This window comes from Eurytemora carolleeae, unplaced genomic scaffold, assembly GCF_000591075.1.
Source record: "Eurytemora carolleeae unplaced genomic scaffold, Eaff_2.0 scaffold796, whole genome shotgun sequence".
In the NCBI taxonomy this organism is placed as follows: Eukaryota; Metazoa; Arthropoda; class Copepoda; order Calanoida; family Temoridae; genus Eurytemora; species Eurytemora carolleeae.
Window position 1 is genome coordinate 128,708 of NW_019396713.1, and position 24,626 is coordinate 153,333.

The window sequence follows — 24,626 nt, forward strand, 5'->3', positions numbered from 1 at the left end:
GATGAAAACGAAATAATTGATTCTAGCATTGATTTATTGACAAATTTCTATTAAGAAATATGTTTCTAACCATCTCATTAGATTACTGTATAATTTTTACTTTATTTTTCGTCGTCAATGTTTAATAAATAAAAAGAAACTAATACTGAAAACGTATCCACCCCCAAAGTAGGAGTTTTGAACGTCGAATTTGCGCTCAAACTCAGGATTTACAGATTTTTATAAAGTTTTATATGTCTCAAATGAATCCGAAAGAAGTTTTCCACAAAACACTGCATACTAAGTTCAACTACCTTACATTGCCGGTCACTCCCTTGAATGTAAAAAAAAAGACATGGAAACCGTGTCCATGACTACCTGTTGAGCGTGATATTGAGGTAGAAGGGAGAAGAAATGATGCTAAAGGATTGGGTTGCATCAGTCTTCTTATCACAGTTTTCACAATAATACTGGTTACACCCAGACAGTAGCTCAGGTTCTGAAAATTAATAAAAATAATTTATTTTTCAAATCTAGTGTATAAAATTGACCTGAGGTCAAAACTAGTGTACGAAATAACGCTAATATACGTTGGTTAATCTTAACATTCACTATGAATGAATAACAATAAAAATAAAAGATCTAAAAGGATGAAACCCTCAGATTGCCTTCACAGCGTGGTGAATCATACTCAATCACAAGAAAATGATGTGCTTTCAGTTGGTTTGTTTTTCGGTCGTTGTTGGCCAATATTTTCAAAAATAATATTTTCTTTCAAGCTCAAAATTTGGCATAATGTGGGAGTAGGAAATGTTTTCTAAATTTTTAGATCTAAACATTTGCATTTCTTTAAGTATGTCAAATTTAGACCCTGACAGAAGAGGCACAGTGCATCAAACATGCAGCATAAGGCTCACAAGTTCATATCATCTCAAGGTTTATTATCTCTGCAGGGAATCCAAGAGAGTATGAACTAATATAATCTAATGAACTGCAAAAGATAAGAATTACTGTTTGATATAATGATTTACACCACAAAACTATTGACCGCAAGTGAATAAAGATTTTTATTAAATTTGAGTCTTAGCGACAATCTCAAGTTTTCTATTCCCTATATATATATGCAACCTGATGGTTGTTTGATCTAACAGAATTCACAGTTGAAAGTTCTAAAACCTCCGACATTGTGTTGCAAAGATATAGAGATGAGAAAATTCGAGTTAGTGGATAAGACTTAGGGCGGAATATTGACAAAAACAAAAATTGTACCTAAGTACTTCTGAATAAGATTATCCAAGGTTAGATCACTCTGCATCGGATTGATAACTCCAGGTTTATGTGCCAGGTTCGGCTTTACTCCGCTCAGGATAGAGTTGGATAGTGTTGTGGTATCAGGGGGGGATATCTTTATATCCAGTCTACACTCGGAGGAGAGATTGGAGCTAAGAGTGGGTTCAGTTACAAGTAGGTTTGTGCTAGGTTCGGTTGAGCTTGCTGCAGATAGGCTTAAATTGTTATTTGCCTCTTCACTAGCTGCTAGATTTAAATCTTCATTAGCTGCTAGGTTTAAATCTTTATTAGCTAGGTTTGACTCGTTATTTGCAAGGTTGGTATCTTTATTAGCTAGGGTTGAACTAGTTGACTCTTCTATAGCAAGCGTTAAACTTTGTTTAGAGTTTGTATCTGTACTTTGGAGATAGGTTTTCTGAGCTGTGGCGGAAGCAGATTGTTTAATATCACAGTTTAGACTAGTTTCAGTTTCACCAGCTTTGATAAGGGTGATCTCAGTTTCACCATGAGTTGAGTTCTCACTGAACTCAGTTTCAGGTTGATTCTTTGATCCTGGTTCAGGGTTCGACTTCTCGCTATTTCTCTTATCATCCGACTCATCTTTACCAGGAAAACTAAGACCTAAATAGTTTTAGTTTGTAATAATAAAATCTTAAAACTTAGGAGGCTAAAATTAATATGTATCTTCTATATATATATTTTTTAATATTCTATGTTTTTTTTATTACAAAGAAAACAAGAATTGTCCGGGTAATTGTGTTATAATTGTTGTAAATGTACATTGTACACTGGACCTTAAACTTCTATTTCAATTTTGTCTTGTAGCTCTATCTGTGCGCATCTTCTCTTTGTACAAATTCTGAGCATATATAAACCTTTTCTGGGGTCATGTGAGATAACACACAAAATTTGGGCCCAATCGGTTCAGCCGTATTGATGTTATTTGGATGCAAACAGACAAACAATCTGACAAACAGACACCCAGATGTAGACAAGTAAAGTATATATATAGATGAGATACCCCACCCTCATACTCATTTTCTCCTCTCATTTGAACCAAAATTTGTTTTCAGATTTATTCTCTATTCTAACCTAAATGAGTGAAGTAGTCCTCCCGGACCGAATCCTTGCTACATGAATGACACCGCACTGTAATCTGAAGACGACCTCCGAAAAAGTTTTCAATTATAGTCTGAACTTCCGGTCTTGTCTTCTCCTTCTCTTTCCCACTCTCCGCGGCATGATCACTAGACATAAATATTATCAACTGATGAATGTTTTTAAAACAATTTGAATCCTGTCCTATTCATTTGTTTTGCCACTTCAGGGGGGATAAGTTTTTATTAGTGACTTAAACTTAAAATGACATAGAGTGTTACTTCTGAGCTATCTTCAAATTAAATCAAATAAAATTAAAAGATAGCGTTAATGACTTGTTTTGCTAGAGGCTATAACTAATGAAACTTAATATCAAGAATTCTGAGTAGGGTTGAAAAAATGCGAAAATTTGCTTTCTTATTTCGCAAACTTTTTCGGGAAAATGAATTTTGCGAAAAGAAGAATAAGGATGCGGAATGCGAGAAAAAAGATATGCAATAATTTCACGAAAAATTGTAAAAATGTTTTTTTTTTGCCGAAGAACCAACCTTATCTTATCTTGGCTTCCATGACTAGATTCTTCCACGCTCTGTATCCCACTATCTGTAGAATTAGAATGCCCGTCTTCAGATTTCTCATCAACAATTCTAGAAACATATTTTTAAATTTTTAGAATTTTTATTAATTTTAAATATAGAAGGATAGGATTTGCAGCTTCTCTCATTTTTGACAAAAGTTAGTTTTCTTGTTCTTTTTCTCATTATTTTGCGTACAAAACCATATTGAGATGTATTCCCTCATTTTCATTAGCGCGTAGTTACTCAATTTCTTTTTAATTTGCCCCCCCCCCCCTCTCCAAATAACAAAGAGCACCAGATTGCAAAGTCCAGTGATACATACTTTTTCCTATCGTTAACTCCGCTTATTCATTTATACCATGTTTATGTGACAGTGCAATTCCGGAAATACTAATAATAATGACCAGTCAACCATCTTAATGAGACATCAAGGATAAGCTCCACCAAAAATAACCCACTGGCCAGTGCTTAGAATCCTTTTAATTTTGATGCGGATTCAGAACCGGATCCTGGATTCGCACTGGAAAAAAATAGAAGTGGATATTTTTGTTTTCAGTTTTTGGTTAATATTTTGGTCCCTTGGACTGGATCCGAATTCGTGGATCCGTATATTTTTGCGGATGCGGATCCAGGAAGCCAAAATGTTGCAGAACCATCAGATCTGGATCCTAAGCAAGCATTGCTAGAAAAATTAAAAGTTTAGGTATTAATCCAACATGGAACTGTCCAGATATAAACTAAGAAGAAGAAACTAGAAACAAATCTCTAAACTAGAAGCTTCTTTACCTTTTCTTGTTAACTCCTTGTCTGGCGTCTAAGTCTGGTATATTAAGCGCACTCCTGAAATGATAAAACAATGACTTGAACTGAAGGATAGGTTTAGAACCTTGAAACCTACCTGGAGTCATTGAAGGATAGGTTTAGAACCTTGAAACCTACCTGGAGTCATTAAAGGATGGGTTTAGAACCTCCCTTGAACCTGAGACATTGAGAACCTTGCTTGAACCTAGGGGGTCATTGAAGGATGGGTTTAGAACCTTCCTAGAGCCTGAGACATTGAGGACATACCTTTGACCTACCTAAAGTTATTGAAGGATTGGCTTAGAACCTCCCTAGACCCAGAGACATTGAGAACCTACCTTTACCCTACCTGGAGTTATTGAAGGATATGTTTAGAACCTTGAAATCTACCTGGAGTCTACCTGAGTCGCGATTAAAATTTTTTGGGAAAATACGGCTCGGGTTTAAGCTGTCGTTGGACCTTATTTACGGCTTGAGCTTTCGGATTCAAGCTGAATCTTATTTTCCACAGAGTTGAGTTCAAAAACCGGTTTAATATTCTATTTGGCGGATTTTCACGATTGGAATTGGCGCATTTCGAGTTTTGATGAGAACAAGACTCAACATTGAGCCTTATTCTCCACTAAAACCAACCAAGGTCGGTTTTATTTTCATTGGGCCTAACTCCTAAGTTGAGCCTAAGATCTTGCAGCTGTCAATCACGTGACACAAGCTGTCGTCAGAGTTGGGTTGAAGATCGGGTCTTAAAAGTCGGGTTTAAGAAATTACGGCTCAGGCCAAAGTTTTTAAATCGCGGGCTCTGGAGTCATTGAAGGATAGGTTTAGAACCATCTTAGACCCAGAGACATTGAGAACCTACATTAAACCTACCTAGAGTCATTGAAAGATAGGTTTAGAACCTCCCTAGACCCGGAGACATTGAGAACCTCCCTAGAACCCGAGGAAGATGAAAGGTTCTCCTCTGTACACCATCTAACCAAAGAGCAGTTAATAGAATTGATATATGTAAACTAAGTTGAAAACGACTCATTATAGTTGTAGTACTAAAAACTAAGGTAGCACGTTATAGTTCGTTATAGTTCGTTAAAACGTTAAAACGTTCCATTTTGTGTCACATTCAGGAAAACGTTTTTATTGCAATGTTTTAAGGGAATTCATTCTATTCATAAATGTACTGTATGTACATTGTGCAATGTATCGTCGAAGGAAGAGATGGGGAGATAACCCACCCCCCCACTTGTTTAATTATTTAAGTTATGGAATATCTGATTAATTATTTAAGCTAGTGAATATCTAAGTTATTAAATATTTAAGTTAGTAAATATCTAAGTTATTTAATATTTAAGTTAGTAATTATCTAAGTTATTTAATATTTAAGTTAGTAAATATCTAAGTTATTGAATATCCAAGTTATTGAATATTTCAGTTAGTAAATATTAAAGTTATTGAACATCTAAGTTATTAAATATTTAAGTTATTGAATATCCAACCTGCTCAATCCCAGGCTTCCTCTACTCCCTACTCGACTCAGTCGGTCCTCCTGGTAAATTTAGCCAGGTTACAAAAATTTTGAGAAAAAGAAAAACGCAAGAGAAACATTAAAGGTAAAGCTAACAAAATAACAAAAAGGAAAATTTTTTTAAACTAGTTCAACTTTAACTGTTGCTGAATCTTCCAGCATTTTCTCTTCCATTATACAAAAATAACAAATTTTGCGGATTTACAATTTTTTTACAAGGATTTTCAAAATTTTACGAAAATCAAAAAATTTTGGAGACAATTTTTTGTAATTCTGAGCATCGATAAAATTTGCTTATTTAACATTAAGCAAAAATGGTAATGATGAAAAATAAGCAAAAAAATCTAAACAAAATGTTCACAAAATGTAATGAGTACTTGTATAATGATTCATAAATGCTCAAAAATTAACTTACATCTGCTAAACTGGATCTGCTAGTATTTAAATTTTCTCTGCTAATATCAAGATTGGATCTGCTGGTGTTCAAGTTCTCTCTGCTAGTATTTATATTCTCACGGCTACTGGACACTAAATAATAATAATGATGTAACTAATTATAAAAATTATAATGATAATAATGATGATGATGATTATGATTATGATTATGATTATGATTATGATTATGATTATGATTATGATTATGATTATGATTATGATTATAATTATGATTATAATTATGATTATGATTATGATTATGATAATGATAATAATGATTACCGATGATACTGATGATGATGTTCTGACATTAAATATATTTAAACCTACCCAGAATATTATCTCTGCTGCCTCTAAGCTCTCCCACCACATCCTTAACCTCATTTTCATCCTCAACACAGTCCTCGGCAGCCTCGGGAACATCCTCAATATTTTCATCGAATCTGTCAGTCTCTAAATTCTCTGTACTCCCCATCATTTGGTCAAAAGAGGAATCCTCAATTCTGTTCAGGTTATCCCGACTATCTCCAATTCTGCCTAAATTATCCCGACTGTCTCCGATTCTGTCCAGATAATCCCTACTATCTCCAACTCTGTCCAGGTTATCCCGACTATCTCCGATTAAATCTAATTCATCCCTACTTGTTCCAATAAGATTAAGATCATCTTGACTATCTACCTCGGCACAGAGACTTGACATGCTTCCTCCCACCATATTCCAATCCTAGAAATAAAAAAGTTTCAGGGGAACATATTTTCTTGAAAATTCCCCCCCTTTAAAAACTGGTTTTTTCCCAAGATGTTGTTTGCTCTGAGCAGAAAACTTTAGAATGATGGGTATCGAGAATAATGCTTGATCCTCTCTTTTTCTTAATATCAAGGACTAACCTAATCTTGTAAGCTTGTATCCTGAAAAGTGTGTAAAATTCAACCAATCAGAGTCGCGAATAAGAAGCCGATAAATTAAAAATTTTGCGCGCCATTTAAGATTATATACAGAAACGGGAGGGACTCTCTAATTTAGAAAAACCGGTTTTTGATTTTTTCTCTACCATATCCAAGAAAGAACCGCTCAAGAAGAAAATCAAGTGTGTTCATTGGATACTCAGATTAAGTAATCGGGATTAAGGATATCTCATTCTAAAGTTTTCAGCTCTGAGTGTATTTTTTTAAAGGGGTTATTTCGATGGATTGGGTAAAAAATATGATTTTTCAAGAAAAATGATTAAATTCAGGGGTGGTATGAAGTATTTAGTAAAAAAGGGTCAAGATAACCGATTTTTAATTACATTAACACACTGTTTATACCTCAACTTGACTAGTAGGCTCTGAAACAACCTCGGGTAGCTCTGTTATACTTCCAAGCTCTAGACAATATTTATATTCAAGAGGATGGCAAAACTAGGTTTTCTTGTGTTAAAGGGACTGTAAACGTAATTTCAAGTGACCTTCCCTGCAAAAATGGCAATGCCCGATTTACAACGTTATCCTTGAAATCCTTTAAACCCTTTGTATGATGTGGAAAATATGGTAGTTTTCTAGGTCTAGAATAATAATAATAATTCCTATATATTTTCCTGCAGGAGAAATGCGCAAGTTACTTATGTAGATAGAAACTACAATTGAAAATAAATAGTTTACAAAATAGTAACAATATCTAATTCATACTTGATCAGAACAAGCTTTTAAGGATATCGTTGTGAAATTAGCATTGTCATCTTTGCGCTTGGAGGGGAAGNTCATGAATAGAGAGGTAGTTGAACTTGGAAATATTTCATGAATAGAGAGGTAGTTGAACTTGGAAATATTTCATGAATAGAGAGGTAGTTGAACTTGGAAATATTTCATGAATAGAGAGGTAGTTGAACTTGGAAATATTTCATGAATAGAGAGGCAGTTGAACTTGCAAATATTTCATGATTAGAGAGGTAGTTGAACTTTGAAATGCTGGTGAATCTACTGGTTCGATATTTTAACTTATTGTTTTAATTTGATTTAATTTGACTTTATCAGACCTATCATCTAGGATGATGTAACAATTTAACTAAGAACATATATTATATAGATATTAAATACAATACAATATACAATACAATATACAATGCATAACAAATCTATATCTATAATTTTTCAGTTTTCCTAAATTACAAAATCGGTAAAAGTCCTATGATATTGAAATATTGAAGTACAAATCTATTAAACCTTTATTGATATAGTGCTGTTTCATACTATTGGAGAGAGCGAATGAAGCTCTTTGTTCCTCGTGACATATATCCATCAAATACGACATAAACTCAGAACAGTCCTGAAATACATTTTCGGTAAATTTTCTTAAAATATTGTAACATTTTTTTTCTTTCTGAAACTTCAAAATCCCCCCCCCCCCCCGGAAAATATTACAGCTTACATGTTGTCTACCCGGCGTGAACCAGGGCGGGTTAGCAGTTCGTTGAAACTCTCTCGGTGTGTACAGATTCCTGAATATGTACAATTGTACTGCATGGTAAAAATAGTATCAACTTCGTTTTAAAATTGGGTTTGAAAAATCCACTAATAATGCATAAAAATCGCAATATCAAATTATTTATGGGGCAATGACTTAAATTGGAATGTTTCTAAGCTATATAACTGTATGTTAGGAAGGTTACTAAACTATAATTGTATGTTAGGAAGATTACTAACCTATGACAGTATGTAAGGAAGGTTACTAACCTATGATGTATGTTAGGAAGGTTACTAACCTATGATGTATGTTAGGAAGGTTACTAGCCTATTGACTGTATGCTAGGAAGGTTGCTAACCTATGACTGTATGTTAGGAAGGTTACTAACCTATGACTGTATGTTAGGGTTACTAACCTATGACTGTATGCTAGGAAGGTTGCTAACCTATGACTGTATGTTAGGAAGGTTACTAACCTATGACTGTATGTTAGGGTTACTAACCCATGACTGTATGTTAGGGTTACTAACCCATGACTGTATGTGAGTAAGGTTACTAAGCTATGACTGTATGTTAGGAAGATTACTAACCTATGAAAGTATGTTAGGAAGGTTACTAACCTATGACTGTATGTTAGGAAGGTTACTAATCTATAACTTTATGTTGGGCAGGTTACTAACCTATGACTGTATGTTAGGAAGGTTACTAACTTATGATTGTATGTTAGGAAGGTTACTAACCTATGACTGTATGTTAGGAAGATTACTAACCTATGACAATATGTTAGGAAGGTTACTAACCTATGACGGTATGTTAGGAAGTTTACTAACCTATAACTTTATGTTGGGCAGGTTACTAACCTATGACAGTATGTAAGGATGGTTACTAACCTATGACAGTATGTTAGGAAGATTAATACCCTATGACTGTAAGTTAGGAAGGTTACTAAACTAACTGTATGTTATGAAGGTTACCAGCATATAACTGTATGTTAGGAAGGTTACTAACATATGACTATATGTTAGGAAGATTACTACCCTATGACTGTAAGTTAGGAAGGTTACTAACCTAACTGTATGTTAGGAAGGTTACTAACCTATGACTGTATGATAGGAAGATTACTAACCTATGACTGTATGTTATGAAGGTTACTAATCTATAACTGTATATTAGGAAGGTTACTAACCTATGACGGTACGTTAGGAAGGTTACTAATCTATAACTGTATATTAGGAAGATTACTAACCTATGAAAATATGTTAGGAAGATTACTAACCTATGACTGTATGTTAGGAAGGTTACTAATCTATGACTGTATGTTAGGAAGGTGACTAATCTATAACTGTATGTTCGGAAGGTTACTAACCTATGACTGTATGTCAGGAAGGCCAGTAAAGATTGAAGACTTCGTAAGGCAGGTTGACCAGAAAGTGAGCTAAGGCCGAGCAAGGTCAAACGAAACCTGAAAAATGTTTATTATAAAGATCCTAAACCGAGTATATTTACTGTCAGAAAATCAGATTTAAGTTCAGATTTGAATGTCGAGTTCCGACATGTTCCATAATTTCAAATCACGAATCCGTCAAAGCAATATTTCAGTAGATGACAATTGGAATAAAATTTCGCAAATATTCTACGACAGATTGAAAACTATATTTTACCATCAAGTGCTGATTTTGCAAGCATCAGGAGAGAATGTCATCATTGTGCAAAATAATTGCAAAAAGGTTCATCCCTTGTGGAGTGACAAGTTCAAGTGTCAAGAGTGAATATAAAATGACGGCATCTTAAAGTTGTCACTAGCGCCATCTACAGCAATATTTACTAAGAGGACTCCAGCGATAAAATAATCTTTATCATCATGTTTTCTTTTACAGAGAATGTCGAAGAAACGTTAAGTAACCCGCTATATTAATCTATTTACATGCCTGACTCAAAACGTCACAATAATAAATTTTGCCTTGTCATTTATGATTTAAATTGAAAATATCATTATTTACTCTTTGAAAATTGACAATGCTCAATTCCGATTTCTATACAAATTTCCTGATTTAAGCAAAAGATACGGAGCAGAAAAATCTTCAGAATTTATTTCGTTTTTAAGAAAACAACTTTATCTTCCTCAATGTTAATCAAATATAGATTGAACGGCAAGCGTTGTGATTCGGACAAGTATCCCTTTAATTTGAGAAGAGTTACTTAAAATTACGCGGACTGTCTCTTTAAGAAAAATCTGCGACTTACTGCTTGGCCATGAAGAGAGCTTGAATAACAGCGTTCATATAACAGGTATTTTCCAGGTTCAACAAACCTTTAAATAAAATAGAAATTATAATAAATGTCTGAGAAAAGAGAATCTGAAATGTTAAATATTTTAATCAGCGAGAAGATTGAAGTCCTCAAAAAACAACCATGAGTTGTTCTAAGTACGCAAAATCGATTTTATTCATCATTTTAACTTTTAGAAAACCAGGAAAATAGCTTATGTTCTAAATGTTTCTTTGTCGAATTATTTTAATAAAAGACGTGTTTAATTGTAACACATATATCTTTATGAATACAATAATTCTAATTGAACAACTTCAATTCAAATTCAACTGAATCTACCTGTTTTGAAAATATGGTAATGCTCCCATTCTGCAGCTAAGTTTACACTATACGGTTACATTAGATGCTTCAGATTTTATACTATCGAGCGGTCAGTTGAACAAAGGGAGGGGGTATTTTTTTACATCCATATAAACTAGATTTTGATCAGTAAAAAGTAGAATTTGACAATTTTATCGGAAAATGTCCAAAATATACAAAACACTGACCTACAAAATGTGAAGAGCTTGTATTGGTAAGGATAGAACTGTATTGAATAATGGAACCAGAGCTCCACGATTTTCCAGACAAGAATTCTGAACAAGGAAACATAACACAAATATATATCCAGAAAAAAATCTGATTATTTTTCGCCAATTTATCGCTTCAAATGAGATTTTAAGTTATTCTTGAACCCGTGCACTTATTACTTTTTTTGTATAACTTCAGGAAGCAAAATAGGTGCAGGTTAAAATATTGACAGTGCCACGGTTAAAATAGAAAAAAAACAGTAAAAGTAAAGTAAAAGAGTAAAAACAGTAAAACAGTTAACAAAAGTAAAAAAAAATTATTATTTGCTTAACAATGATGTAATTCAAAATTAGATAAAGCAAATAAAATAGATCGAATTCTCCCCCCCCCAAAAAAAAAAGATGTTCGCGGGTTTTTAGTACACATGAAAACAGACCCATCCATAAAACCAAGGTAAGGCCATAAGAAAATTTTGTACTCAAAATACACCAAATTCCGTAATATACAATGAACTCGTTTTCGGTGGGTGCACAATTGTATATTGGTTGTTTGTAAATAAACGCAACCAAAACTGGACTGGAACCGCAACATAAAATTGAACCCTGTGTTCAAACCTGAGTCTCAGTTCAGATTTATTTCATTTCTTTATTTAAAGCTGCTGGGGTTGTTCTGGACCCCAGGAAAGTTACACCCATCAGTACTTCCCCTAAATGATATATGTTCAACCTCGCCTAGGGTTGTCTGTTGTTAATCGCCCCGGGCATGTTCTATTATTGAACCCTGGATGTAGTGCACCGGGTGTAAGGATTCTGGATACCTGAGTAAACTGTATCTCTAGGTTGACATCCTTCAACCCACCCACCCCCTTTAAAGGGAGTGTTCGCGAAAAATGAAAGGGGGTATAGGCTTAATGCGATAAAAAAGCGCTTTTGATCGCTACTAATCTACTTCTATCTGTTGCGTCTATAAGGAGAAAATTGTTAAAAACGACTAATACCGAAGAACGTAGCGACCATACAAATTGAGAAAATTGCAACATACGACTTAGACCGGAAAAAATCAATAAATCACATCAAATCAAATTTAATCAAATCAAATCTAATCACATCTAATCAAATCAAATCTAATCAAATCAAATCTAATCACATCTAATCACATCTAATCAAATCATTTAAAAAATAAACAATAATTCTTACTTTGTAGCTTCAACCAGTTTATCTCTTGTATCCCGAGCGGAGATATCTCTTGTAATAGACAGTTTATTGAGTATACCAGGGATCTGGGTTACAACCTTAAATAGTACAATTATGTATATTGTACATGAGCAGAGATATCCATTGTACTGTGCAGTGTACCGAGCACACCATGGACCAGTGTCAAAACGTTCAATAGCTCCACATAAGCAATTCAATAATGCTAAAGATTGTACATTGTACATAAGAAAACACCATCCTGGACTATGCGCGTAATTTCAAGTGACCCTCCATGTAAAAGGGCAATACTAGACTCAGTTATGGCTTAAATAGTTCAGTGAACATTAAACACTGCAATTGTAAAGCCTAAACAATCCCATTTTACTTGATGAATTGATTTTCAAATCTTATAACACATCTATTATTGATTAAATGTCGTCTACCTATTCCTAAGTTTTATGGGTCCCCTGTAAAACATAAACCAACCAACCTTATGAAAGAGTGTAGGAGAATGTTGGTATCCGTACAACAATGTGAAGAATATATCCCCTGTCTGTCCCCGATGGATCGGAGTCTCAAGGGATCGAAGGAGTTTAACGATCGTTTCTTCTCCTACAGAGCACAGGATAGAATCCTTCTTCACATCCCTAAAAAAAAATTTAAAATATTTAATAAATTCTTTTCTCTTCATAAAAGATAAAAATGGGAACCTCGTTTTCAGTGAAAAAAAAATTTCTTATCATTTTAAAAAGTAAAAAAAAAATAATAGAGCTAAATTATTTTTTTAAAACCAAACTATGCATATTTTTTAAAAGAATAATATTTTAGCTTTTGTTAGTCCTCCCGACCCCAACCCCTCCCACCCACTCTGTTTAAAGCAAATTAAGTTTTAAAAAAATATTTCAATGTTCACGTTAGGACAATCTTAAGACAATTGGTGATTCAAATAATTTGTTATATAATATTTATAAACTGCTTAAACACATAATTGCAATTCTGCATTAAGAATGGAACGTTCAAATGTAAAACAAGGACATATATCAAATCAATATCGAACCTTGTAAAGAGACTGTAAGCACAATTTCAAGTGACCCTCTGATATATGATGTGGAAGATATTATAATTTTTCTAGCTTATTAAAGTATTTATTTCATTCCTGCAAATCTTTTCCAAATTATAAACATGAATATACGAGATATACTAGGAATTCATTCTTGAGCAAACACAACTTTTAAGGGTACCGTTGTGAATCGGGCATTGCATGGAAGGTCACTTGAAATTTAACTTACATTCTCTTTAAAGGATTTGACTGTACAAATATTATAAGAAGATTAAGAATGATACCTAAGTATTTGTTGAACCCAGATAGATATTCTAGGTGAAGGCCATATACACATATAGTTGATTAGTCGAGACAAAGCTCGTACTAGTCCAGTTTCTCCAGATATATTGTCAGATTCATCAAGAATAGTCCTAAATTCAAAATTTATTGTCAGATTCATCAAGAATATATTGTCAGATTCATCAAGAAATAGTCCTAAATTCTGGATATATTGTCAGATTCATCAAGAATAGTCCTAAATTCTGGATATATTGTCAGATTCATCAAGAAATAGTCCTAATTTCTGGATATATTGTCAGATTCATCAAGAAATAGTCCTAAATTCTGGATATATTGTAAGATTTATCAAGAATAGTCCTAAATTCTGGATATATTGTCAGATTCATCAAGAAAAGTCCTAAATTCCGGATATATAGTGGTAGGCAATTATATCAATACGATGAAGACGACTTTCGACTTGAATTTTTATTATATCAAGCTGATAAACAGCATGGATACACATAAACATAGAAGTCAAGAAAAGCTGTCAATTAAAAAAGCTTTTCCAACTTATAATTCGAAAAAAGCTTGTTAACAATTAAAACCTAATTAAAATAGTCGTCTTCATTGCATTGATGTAATTGCATACCACTGTATGATTTTAGAACATATTTTCCTTAAAGAAGAAAGGGCAGGAGATGGAAACTTATGAACGAGAGAGAGGTAGCAAAACTAAGTAAGACTCTTGTCAGATAAGTAAGAAAAGCAATTCTTTAACAAGTTCCTGGCCTGAGGCCGCCTTACAGTTTTTGAGCCACTTAGGTACAAAATCAGTTTAACACAAACTGCATTCATAATATTCTAACTCTGGAAGAATTACTAAGGAGAAGAAAAGGATACTAACTTGGTGGCAGTATTCATTAAAGGTGTAGGAACAGATTCTATGAGAAAACACAATGCATCCATATCCTCCTTTTCTCCTGACATAGCCAAACCATAAAACAAACAGAATCAAATAACCACGCAAGTAGAAACCAAATAACCGCCAAAAAAGAACCCAAATAACCACCCAAACAGAAACCAAATAACCAACCAGAAAGACCAAAAAGAAACCAAATTGCCGCTCATAAAGAAATCAAGTAAGCGCCCAGAAAGAAACAAATAACCTCCCAAAAAGAAACCATTTAACACCCCAGAAAGAAACCAAATAACCGCCCAAAAAGAAACCAAGTAACCGCCAAAAAAACAAACTAATAACCACCCAAAAAGTGACTAAATAACCACCCAAAAAGTGACTAAATAACCACCCAAAAAGAAACCAAATAACCACCCAAAAATAAAACCAAATATCCACCCCAAAAAAAAACTAATAACCATCCAAAAAAAACCAAATAGCCACCCAAAAAGAAATATTCCCGACCCAAAAACCCAAAAAACCATCCAAAACCCAAAAAAACATACAAATCAAATTAAAAATACAACCCCACAGCGTGTATAAAATGTGTGTCGAGAGAGGAAGCTCTGATGGGTGAAATTGACCCGAACATTAATTAATTGATTAACACAAACCAAAACCAAAGACACAAATCAACAAATAAACCTAATCAAACCATACACATTATATTTCCTTTGACGTCTAAATATCTGGGAGGTTAAAACCAGATTATTTTCGCACAATTTTTACTACAAAATTCTAATAAATGGTTTGATTGCCACTGAATTGGCTGGTAGTTATTTACATTATAAAAAGATGTGTTAGTTTCTAGGGTTCCTGAAGAAGAAACAAATGAATATGTTTGTTTGAGAACCTCCAACCAAATCTGCTCATTTCCCCCACTCATCTAGATATATAATATAATAATGATAATTATGCTAATTATGATCAAGATAATAATAATGATAATACTAATATAATGATATTGATTATAATAATGATAACATAAATGATGATTAATATGATGATAATGATGCTTGTGATAACAGTGATATTAATGATGGTAATGATGATGGTAATGATGATGGTAATGATGATGGTAATGATGATGGTAATGATGATGGTAATGATGATGATAATGATGATGATAATGATGATCACAATGATAATGATAATGAGATAATGATAATACTAATAAAAATGATAATGAGGATAATAATGTTGATGATAATGATGATATAATATTGATATTAATAACAATTCTGATAATAGTTACTGATAATAATGATATTCATAATAATTCTGATGATAATGACAATAATGATAAAAATGAGATATTGATGATGATAATAATGATAGTTATGGTTATGATAAAAATGTTGATGATGACGATCATATTGATGATAAAAACAACAATAAAAATACTTTTTACCTCGGTTGCTGATTTCTCATAAATCACGGTTATCATTTTAGAAATTACATCTATATTCTTCCGGAATGAAATTAACTAGAAAAAATCAACTGAAAATATATGGGATTATTTGTAACTAAAAAGATAAAAAGGCATTAAGGAGGCTTGAAAAAAATGGCAGTTCGAGCGGGGATCAAAATTAAAAAAATCAAATCAAACAACCATAAAAAAGGGATTGTTGATGTATGATTAAGAATGCATGAGATATCCATCATCTTCGCGTTTAAAATTTATTATTTTTCGTTGTGGTTACTCTAAAAAGTTACTTGCGCATTTCTGCTTCAGAGACAATACAATGAAGAAAATTTTCGGAACTCAACAACTTTCAAGCTAGAAAAACGATGATATCTTACATATCATCGATGAGATAAAAGTTGTGATTGAATGCCCTTCTTTTAAAAGTAAGGCCACAATATAAACGACAGTCATTTTTAAAATCTTCAGGAGTGTTCGGTATTTTAAGAAGCTTAAGTATTCAATGAGTTTTTAAGTATTCAACAAGTTTTAGAGGTTCCCACTGTTTCCATATGATTTAATTCTCGTCAAAATTGATCAAATATTAGCTTGAGAACCCGGCGTTGTCTAGGGTACTAATAGTTACTCCCTCCTTTTACCCGCGCTTGGTCGAAAATTACTATTTTAGCTATTTTTCCCTATAAAAATAGACCCACTCAACTGAGAATCTCAAAACCAAGCTAAGAACATTCCCGTGGTTCTCCCGAGTTCCCCAATCAAAAATTTGAGGCAAATCGGTCAAACACACAAACAGAGATTACAACTTTATAGATTGCAACAAAAATATAAAGTTTTCAGTTGAAATTTCCTTGTTTGGAGTAGGGTTGTTGTATCCAGCCAGTAGGTTTACTATACTCACACTCAGCCGACACTGATCTACTAGTCCAGTAGGTATACACAGGGGGTAGCTTGTATACAGATATCCTATACCTAATCAACATTTTGTATAAATAGGTTTACTATACTAGTCCTGTAGGTATATACAGGGGGTAGCTTGTGTAAAGATATCCTATACCTAATCAATATTTTGTATGAATAGGTTTACTATACTAGTCCAGTAGGTATACACAGGGGGTAGCTTGTATAAAGATATCCTATACCTAATCAATAATTTGTAAAATAGGTTTACTATACTGTCCTGTAGGTATATACAGGGGCTAGCTTGTATACAGATATCCTATACCTAATCAATATTTTGTATAAATATATTTACTATACTGTCCTGTAGGTATATACAGGGGGTAGCTTATATACAGATATCCTATACCTAATCAATAATTTGTATAAATAGGTTTACTATACTGTCCTGTAGGTATATACATGGGATAGCTTGTATAAAGATATCCAATACCTAATCAATATTTTGTATAAATAGATTTACTATACTAGTCCTGTAGGTATATACAGGGGGGAGCTTGTATACAGATATCCAATACCTAATCAACATTGTGTATAAATAGATTTACTGTACTAGTCCTGTAGGTATATACAGGGGGTAGCTTGTATACAGATATCCTATACCTAATCAATATTTTGTATAAATATATTTACTATATTGTCCTGTAGGTATATACAAGGGGTAGCTTGTATACAGATATCCAATACCTAATCAATATTTTGTATAAATAGATTTACTATACTAGTCCTGTAGGTATATACATGGGGTAGCTTGTATACAAATATCCAATACCTAATCAACATTTTGTATATATAGGTTTACTATACTGTCCTGTAGGTATATACATGGGGTAGCTTATATACAGATATCCAATACCTAATCAATATTTTGTATAAATAGATTTACTATACTAGTCCTGTAGGTATATACAGGGGGGAGCTTGTATACAGATATCCTATACCTAATCAATATTTTGTATAAATATATTTACTATACTGTCCTGTAGGTATATACAGGGGGTAGCTTGTATACAGATATCCAATACCTAATCAACATTTTGTATAAATAGATTTACTATACTAGTCCTGTAGGTATATACAGGGGGGTAGCTTGTATACAAATATCCAATACCTAATCAACATTTTGTATAAATAGATTTACTGTACTAGTCCTGTAGGTATATACAGGGGGTAGCTTGTATAAAGATATCCTATACCTAATCAACATTTTGTATAAATAGATTTACTATACTGTCCTGTAGGTATATACAGCTTGTATACAGATATCCTATACCTAATCAATATTTTGTATAAATAGATTTACTATACTAGTCCTGTAGGTATATACAGGGGCTAGCTTGTATACAGATATCCTATACCTAATCAATATTTTGTATAAATAATACATTTCGAAATATGTATTGGCGCACAATTTCTTCTGGAGTGTATTTGTAGCTTAAATCTTCCAATCCTTATACATCCTTGAAATCATCACTAAATTGTTCAATTGTGACCAACCCCCATCTCTCAAAACGAAACCGCTTATAACTTAAAAATTCACTCTCTTATTTGACATTTTAACTTCAGTTTCCAGAATCTTATAATTTCATTTTTATTTTAACTGTTACTTGGACATTAATACCTAGAACGGCCATCCTAACGTTTCTCGAGAAAAAATTTAAAAATTTAATCCTGGTAGACATTAGTTTTCCTTTTGCATCCTGATTATTAATAATATTAAATTTCTAAACAATATTTTATGCTTTCTAAAATGTTCAATATTACAAAAAATGGGTTCTTTTTATAAAACTTTGAAAGAGTGAATTTGAGTATGGTAACGGACATTTTTTAATCTATGGCAACTGTAAGTTTGTTTTTAATCTTCATGACAGAAAACAAAATTATTATCTTAATTTTTTCACATCAAGATTTAATTTTTATCATCCAGGAAAACAGTTTTTTCTTTTGTGATTAAAAAACTTTTCCTGATATCATATTATTAGAACTGAAGATTGATAAATTGTTATTTGTTAACATAGTTAATCTATCTATCTATCTATCTATCTATCTATCTATCTATCTATCTATCTATCTATCTATCTATCTATCTATCTATCTATCTATCTATCTATCTATCTTGTTTACCTGCAGCAATTGAAATATCAGAGCCATGCGCCCGTAAATACATTGATATCTGTGCTCTAAAAACAACAAAATTTCTTAAATTTTTTACATCTGCCAAATGTATACAAATGTTTCAAAATATCAAATACTGGCTGAAGTGCCTGTGGACAAAAATCGAATTTTGAAAATTAAAATTTTTATTAATGCCTTTGTTACCCCCAGGGTACCCACCAATGGGTTCCCTCAAAAAATTTCAGCCAGATTGGTCCAGCCGTTTGGTCAGCTATAGCTAACATATATATATATATATACAAATATACAAATTTTTTAGGTAGAAAATAGTCTAGCAGGCAACAAATCGACCAAACAACCAAGAAATTGAGCATACGTACAAACAAATAGGCAACCAAACAGCAAGGCAGCCCAAAACAAAATCAAACAACCACCCATCCATATATCCAGGCATCCAACCAATCAAACAATCAACTAACAGGAAATAAAACCACCAGGCGACCAAACAATAAAACAACCAAATTATAAAATGTCCAGACAAGCAAACAACATCCAAACATGCAACCAACTAGGCAAATAAACAACTAAGAAACCAGGCAATCAAACTACCAGGCAACTATCTATCTATCTATCTATCTATCTATCTATCTATCTATCTATCTATCTATCTATCTATCTATCTATCTATCTATCTATCTATCTATCTATCTATCTTGTTTACCTGCAGCAATTGAAATATCAGAGCCATGCGCCCGTAAATACATTGATATCTGTGCTCTAAAAACAACAAAATTTCTTAAATTTTTTACATCTGCCAAATGTATACAAATGTTTCAAAATATCAAATACTGGCTGAAGTGCCTGTGGACAAAAATCGAATTTTGAAAATTAAAATTTTTATTAATGCCTTTGTTACCCCCAGGGTACCCACCAATGGGTTCCCTCAAAAAATTTCAGCCAGATTGGTCCAGCCGTTTGGTCAGCTATAGCTAACATATATATATATATACAAATATACAAATTTTTTAGGTAGAAAATAGTCTAGCAGGCAACAAATCGACCAAACAACCAAGAAATTGAGCATACGTACAAACAAATAGGCAACCAAACAGCAAGGCAGCCCAAAACAAAATCAAACAACCACCCATCCATATATCCAGGCATCCAACCAATCAAACAATCAACTAACAGGAAATAAAACCACCAGGCGACCAAACAATAAAACAACCAAATTATAAAATGTCCAGACAAGCAAACAACATCCAAACATGCAACCAACTAGGCAAATAAACAACTAAGAAACCAGGCAATCAAACTACCAGGCAACCAAATAATCAATCAATCAATCAATCAATCAATCAATTTTCCCCAACCAGCCATAAACAAAGCAAGCAAGCAACGCAAGTTATTAAAGCAAATTATTATTTCCATTAACAATGATTTCAGAACAAAGCAAACAATTAAAAAGAACACGAGAAAATGAAAAGCCAAATAATGCATAATTCTGCCATACCTGATAACTCTATAAATCTGTTCTGTCCTATCTATACCTGATAACTCTATATATCTGTTCTGTCCTATCTATACCTGATAACTCTATAAATCTGTTCTGTCCTATAAATACCTGATAACTCTATATATCTGTTCTGTCCTATCTATATCTGTGTTCAGTTTGCTGAAGTTACTCAGCATTGTCATCACCAATCCAATCTAAAATAAAATAAAATATCAACGTGTGCCCAGGATTAATTAATTAATAATCATAGTTACTTCCAGCGTTTTCCCGCACTTGGTCGTAATTTAAGATTTTAGCTTTTCCCCCTATAAACTTAGAATCTCAAATCGGGCATCCAAACAAACAAACAGAGATTACAACTTTATATCTTACTAGCTGCCAGTGGAATAAATTTTTTTTAAAAAAAATTTAACATTTTTATTTTTTTTTAGCCTATGTTATACCCGGGATACCCCTGGGTTCCCTCAAAAAAAATTCAGCCCATTCGGTCCAGCCGTTTGGCCGGCTATAGAGAACATATTTACGAATGTCTCGTTTTATTATATAGAAGATATAATGCAGCATAGCTACCTCAAGGCATCGATGATTCATTAAAATTGGCTTAGTTGTGGAAATAATTAAAAAAATTGAGTATTTTGTTTATTTTAAATAGGTGAACAAACCCTTTAAGATTAAAACAAAGCTAGTAGATCTTCAAGATCTTCAAAGCAAGTACAAAAAAAACTTTTGTTTTATTGACAACTTTTTACTCGTAACATTTTTGTCAAAACTGGCTTTGAATCTAAGAAAACGGTAATATTCCATTTTTGGCATTATGGCAAATGCATTTGAATATGGGATATGGCATATGTATAAAATATATAAAAAGTTCCATATAATACTGAATTTTCTAAAACTTGAATGCTTAAAAAGAAAAAATCTGGTATTCTGTGAATGTAATTTTTTTTCTAGGTTATACGTTTTCCGTGTACGATTTTTTAAAGTGATTCTTTTTTTTTTAAATTTTCTATTATGTCCCAGATATCCCAAGTTAGAACAATGCACTAGCAAAATGAAATAGGTAGCTAAAAACTAATGAATGGTTTACCAGGTTTATCTTCTTAGCGTAGATAGGGTTAGAGGAATATATTGTCAGATTCATCAAGAATAGTCCTAAATTCAGAATATATTGTCAGATTCATCAAGAAAAGTCCTAAATTCTGAATATATTGTCAGATTCATCAAGAAATAGTCCTAAATTCTGGATATATTGTCAGATTCATCAAGAATAGTCCTAAATTCTGGATATATTGTCAGATTAGAGAAGAGCTGAGCTATGAAGGTAAACTAATGAATGATTTACCATGTTTATCTTATTAGTGTAGATAGGGTTAGAGAAGAGCTGGACTATGTAGATAAAAACTAATGAATGATTTACCAAGTTTATCTTATTAGTGTAGATAGGATTAGAGAAGAGCTGGACTATGTAGGCTGTATTCAGAAACTCCAGATATATGCTTCCTTCCGTAGTTATCAAATTCTAAACAAAATATTAGGTTGTTACATGTTCATTTTTCAGGGGTTTTTCATATATTAAAAATAATATGACCCCCCCCCCACTCTTTTTTTGGGGAATATACCACATGTTTAGCGCCGCCCAATTGGGAAAAATAACTGAATTTTTAGTTGAAAGAAATTAAGTGTATACTGAACACAAAATAAGGGAAACAACGCGTGGAGAATTCCACTGTTAAAATATCTACTATTAATCCGGTCAAATCAAAATGTTTTAGACGGATTTAAATATGATTAAATAGCTGAAATTATTGACCATATGCGTACAAACTATGGTTTTATTGTTTTCGACAATATATTGATTCTATATTAATATTTTGTATATCTCAATCTTCGTTGGTTTAAACTGTACCAGCATAATTGTGTACGAATAAATAGATCAATAACAGACGTGTCAAATTAAACGCATTAGGATGGGCATTGAGCACTATTGTAGACGCAAGCCCATATGCAACAAAAACAAAATAGATACCTGAAACGCATGAAGGGCCGCTTTCTTTATATAATCCTTGTCACTTGTTAGAACCAGTACAGAGAGCTCATTGAACGTAGCCAGACATTTTCTAAATAGTTTTACTGTCACTGCTGTGCTGTGTCTTGTGTCGGTGTCGGTGTCGATGTCGATGGGTTGTGTTGTGTGTTGTGCTGTGCTGTACTGTGCTGTACTGTACTGTACTGTACTGTGCTGTGCTGTGCTGTACTGTGCTGTGCTGTGCTGTGCTGTGCTGTGCTGTGCTGTGCTGTGCTGTGCTGTGCTGTGCTACTGTGCTGTGCTGTGCTGTGCTGTGCTGTGCTGTGCTGTGCTGTGCTGTGCTGTGCTGTGCTGTGCTGTGCTGTGCTGTACTACTGTGCTATGCTGTGCTGTGCTGTAATGTGCTGTGTTGTGTTGATGTGTTGTAATGTGTTGTAATGTGCTGTGCTGTGCTGTGCTGTGCTGTGCTGTGCTGTGTTGATGTGTTGTAATGTGTTGTAATGTGCTGTGCTGTGCTGTGTTGTCTTGATGTGTTGTAATGTGTTGTAATGTGTTGTAATGTGCTGTACTGTGCTGTGCTGTGCTGTACTGTGCTGTAATACTGTACTGTACTGTGCTGTGCTTACTCTTTGCTCAATGTCTGTTTAACTGATTCTGCTATCAGTTTCTCAGCCCAAATCATTTTGACGGATTCCTGACTATCAGACTTCATCAGCTGATCAAGTAGAACCAGGGGATCAGAAGCCGCCATCTTGTCTGAAGCCGCCATTTTGTTTTTGTAACGGGTGGTCACAAAAGAACCAACACCGTCACTTTTATCTGAAACACACATTTGAGACATTATCACATTTTTGTGACCAAAAATCACATGTTTAAATAGGGGTATTCATAAATTAGGAATGCCACGAAAAGTATTGCCACATGGTTTGTTAAGTAGAGATATACAATTTGTAGGTTTATATATAATTTCATCTTTAAAGGACATGTAAGAAAAGTAAGCTACAGTCAAAAACATATGAGTTAGAAGAAACTACATATTTTCTCATGTTTAATAATTGGCTCTGTTATCTAATAATTAAAAATGTACAATATAAGATCTCGGGATTCAGGGAATTTTTTTTTGGAAAGAGTGCACTTGAAAAAACTTGGTCGGAAAGGATGAAAATATTTAAAAACAAAATCGGGAACGAGTGATTCAGGAGATAACATTCTTCCATTTACAAAATGTTGTAATACATTTACAAAATCTATATAAATTTGTTTGCTAATTTTTTCAAAAAACTGTACACAAGAACTTAAAAACTATTTCAATGAGAATAGTACATTATACTGCACAGTGTACACTGTACAGTTTACCCTGCTTATTGATTATGCTGTAAAAATGTCGCTGAAGTAAAAAATTCATTAGACAGTGTACATTTTATAATTCTCGGTGTATGCGTGAGATGAATCAAATAGAAATAGGAATATTAGTTTTTATAAAAGCAGAACTTTTGGTGTAATTAAAACTAGAAAATTAGTCAATTTATAGACAGGAATTTAGATTTTTCTTGAAAAGAAACTGAATTAACAAAACAGTGATGTTATAAAAATTAATTAAAGGGCTAGGGAAAAATCAAATTACAATAAAACTTAAATATTTAATAAAAATCAACGGAAAATATAATAGAATAATACGATTGCTTTCATCTAAATGCAATCAAAACGGAAGACAAAAGATTATAGATGTGTTAAAATAAAAAAACTTGATAAAAATTAAATAGTTGACTAGAAGTCTAAGCAAGCTCAGACTGTTATGGCATAAGTAATTTTTTTAATAGTGTGACGAAGATAATTTTTCAATAAAGCTCAACTAAAAGTTTAATTTTAGATTTTTGGCTGGCACGTAAAGCGCCATTTTAAACAATTTTAAAATCAATTATCAATATTTCTTATCAATTCTCGCAATTACTTCAAAATCAGATATATAATATAATTGTAAATTAACAAAAAGCTCAAAATTAAACAACATTATAATAGACAACCCATGAATAAACATAATAAAAGACTCGAACACAAAATTCAAAACTTAAATAAATATACGTTTAAATGGCTAGAGGCNATTAATATTTTTGTACTAGTTACAAAGTATAACGTT

The 24,626-nt window shown here is 32.9% G+C and overlaps 2 protein-coding genes across 2 annotated transcripts in view; both read right to left on the reverse strand.

Annotated features, from left to right (window-relative positions):
- Positions 1-11,043, reverse strand: part of LOC111707684 (ubiquitin carboxyl-terminal hydrolase 38-like) — a 22,406-nt gene extending 11,363 nt beyond the window's left edge. The window contains exons 1-15 of the mRNA XM_023480822.1: positions 10,959-11,043; positions 10,387-10,453; positions 9,509-9,604; positions 8,108-8,177; positions 7,903-8,005; positions 7,009-7,067; positions 6,031-6,424; positions 5,681-5,793; positions 5,237-5,286; positions 4,617-4,718; positions 3,732-3,785; positions 2,916-3,014; positions 2,362-2,516; positions 1,249-1,890; positions 358-478 (exon numbers count right to left, since the gene is read on the reverse strand). Coding sequence (XP_023336590.1) covers positions 358-478; positions 1,249-1,890; positions 2,362-2,516; positions 2,916-3,014; positions 3,732-3,785; positions 4,617-4,718; positions 5,237-5,286; positions 5,681-5,793; positions 6,031-6,424; positions 7,009-7,067; positions 7,903-8,005; positions 8,108-8,177; positions 9,509-9,604; positions 10,387-10,424 — 2,096 coding nt within the window. The 5' untranslated portion in view covers positions 10,425-10,453; positions 10,959-11,043. The remainder of the gene's footprint in view (positions 1-357; positions 479-1,248; positions 1,891-2,361; positions 2,517-2,915; positions 3,015-3,731; positions 3,786-4,616; positions 4,719-5,236; positions 5,287-5,680; positions 5,794-6,030; positions 6,425-7,008; positions 7,068-7,902; positions 8,006-8,107; positions 8,178-9,508; positions 9,605-10,386; positions 10,454-10,958) is intronic.
- Positions 11,044-12,172: 1,129 nt separating this feature from the next.
- LOC111707686 (uncharacterized) lies at positions 12,173-24,583 on the reverse strand. The gene is made up of 13 exons (XM_023480826.1): positions 23,116-24,583; positions 22,490-22,580; positions 21,881-21,982; positions 20,572-20,657; positions 19,669-19,724; positions 18,957-19,046; positions 16,723-16,844; positions 15,861-15,935; positions 15,266-15,335; positions 14,399-14,474; positions 13,518-13,646; positions 12,664-12,820; positions 12,173-12,271 (listed from the first exon to the last, which is right to left on the reverse strand). The coding sequence occupies exons 1-13, from the start codon at positions 23,328-23,330 to the stop codon at positions 12,173-12,175; spliced, it is 1,368 nt and encodes a 455-aa protein (XP_023336594.1). The 5' UTR covers positions 23,331-24,583.
- Positions 24,584-24,626: the final 43 nt, after the last annotated feature.

What these genes read in the sequence shown, in the direction of transcription:
- LOC111707686 (XM_023480826.1), bottom strand. Translation starts at nt 23,330, where the DNA reads ATGTCTCAAATGTGTGTTTCAGATAAAAGTGACGGTGTTGGTTCTTTT. An exon ending in CGGCCCTTCATGCGTTTCAG is followed by an intron (nt 21,983 to 22,489) that starts GTATCTATTTTG and finishes TATTTTGTTTAG; the next exon opens with AATTTGATAACTACGGAAGG. An exon ending in CTCCTACACTCTTTCATAAG is followed by an intron (nt 12,272 to 12,663) that starts GTTGGTTGGTTT and finishes GTACTATTTAAG; the next exon opens with GTTGTAACCCAGATCCCTGG.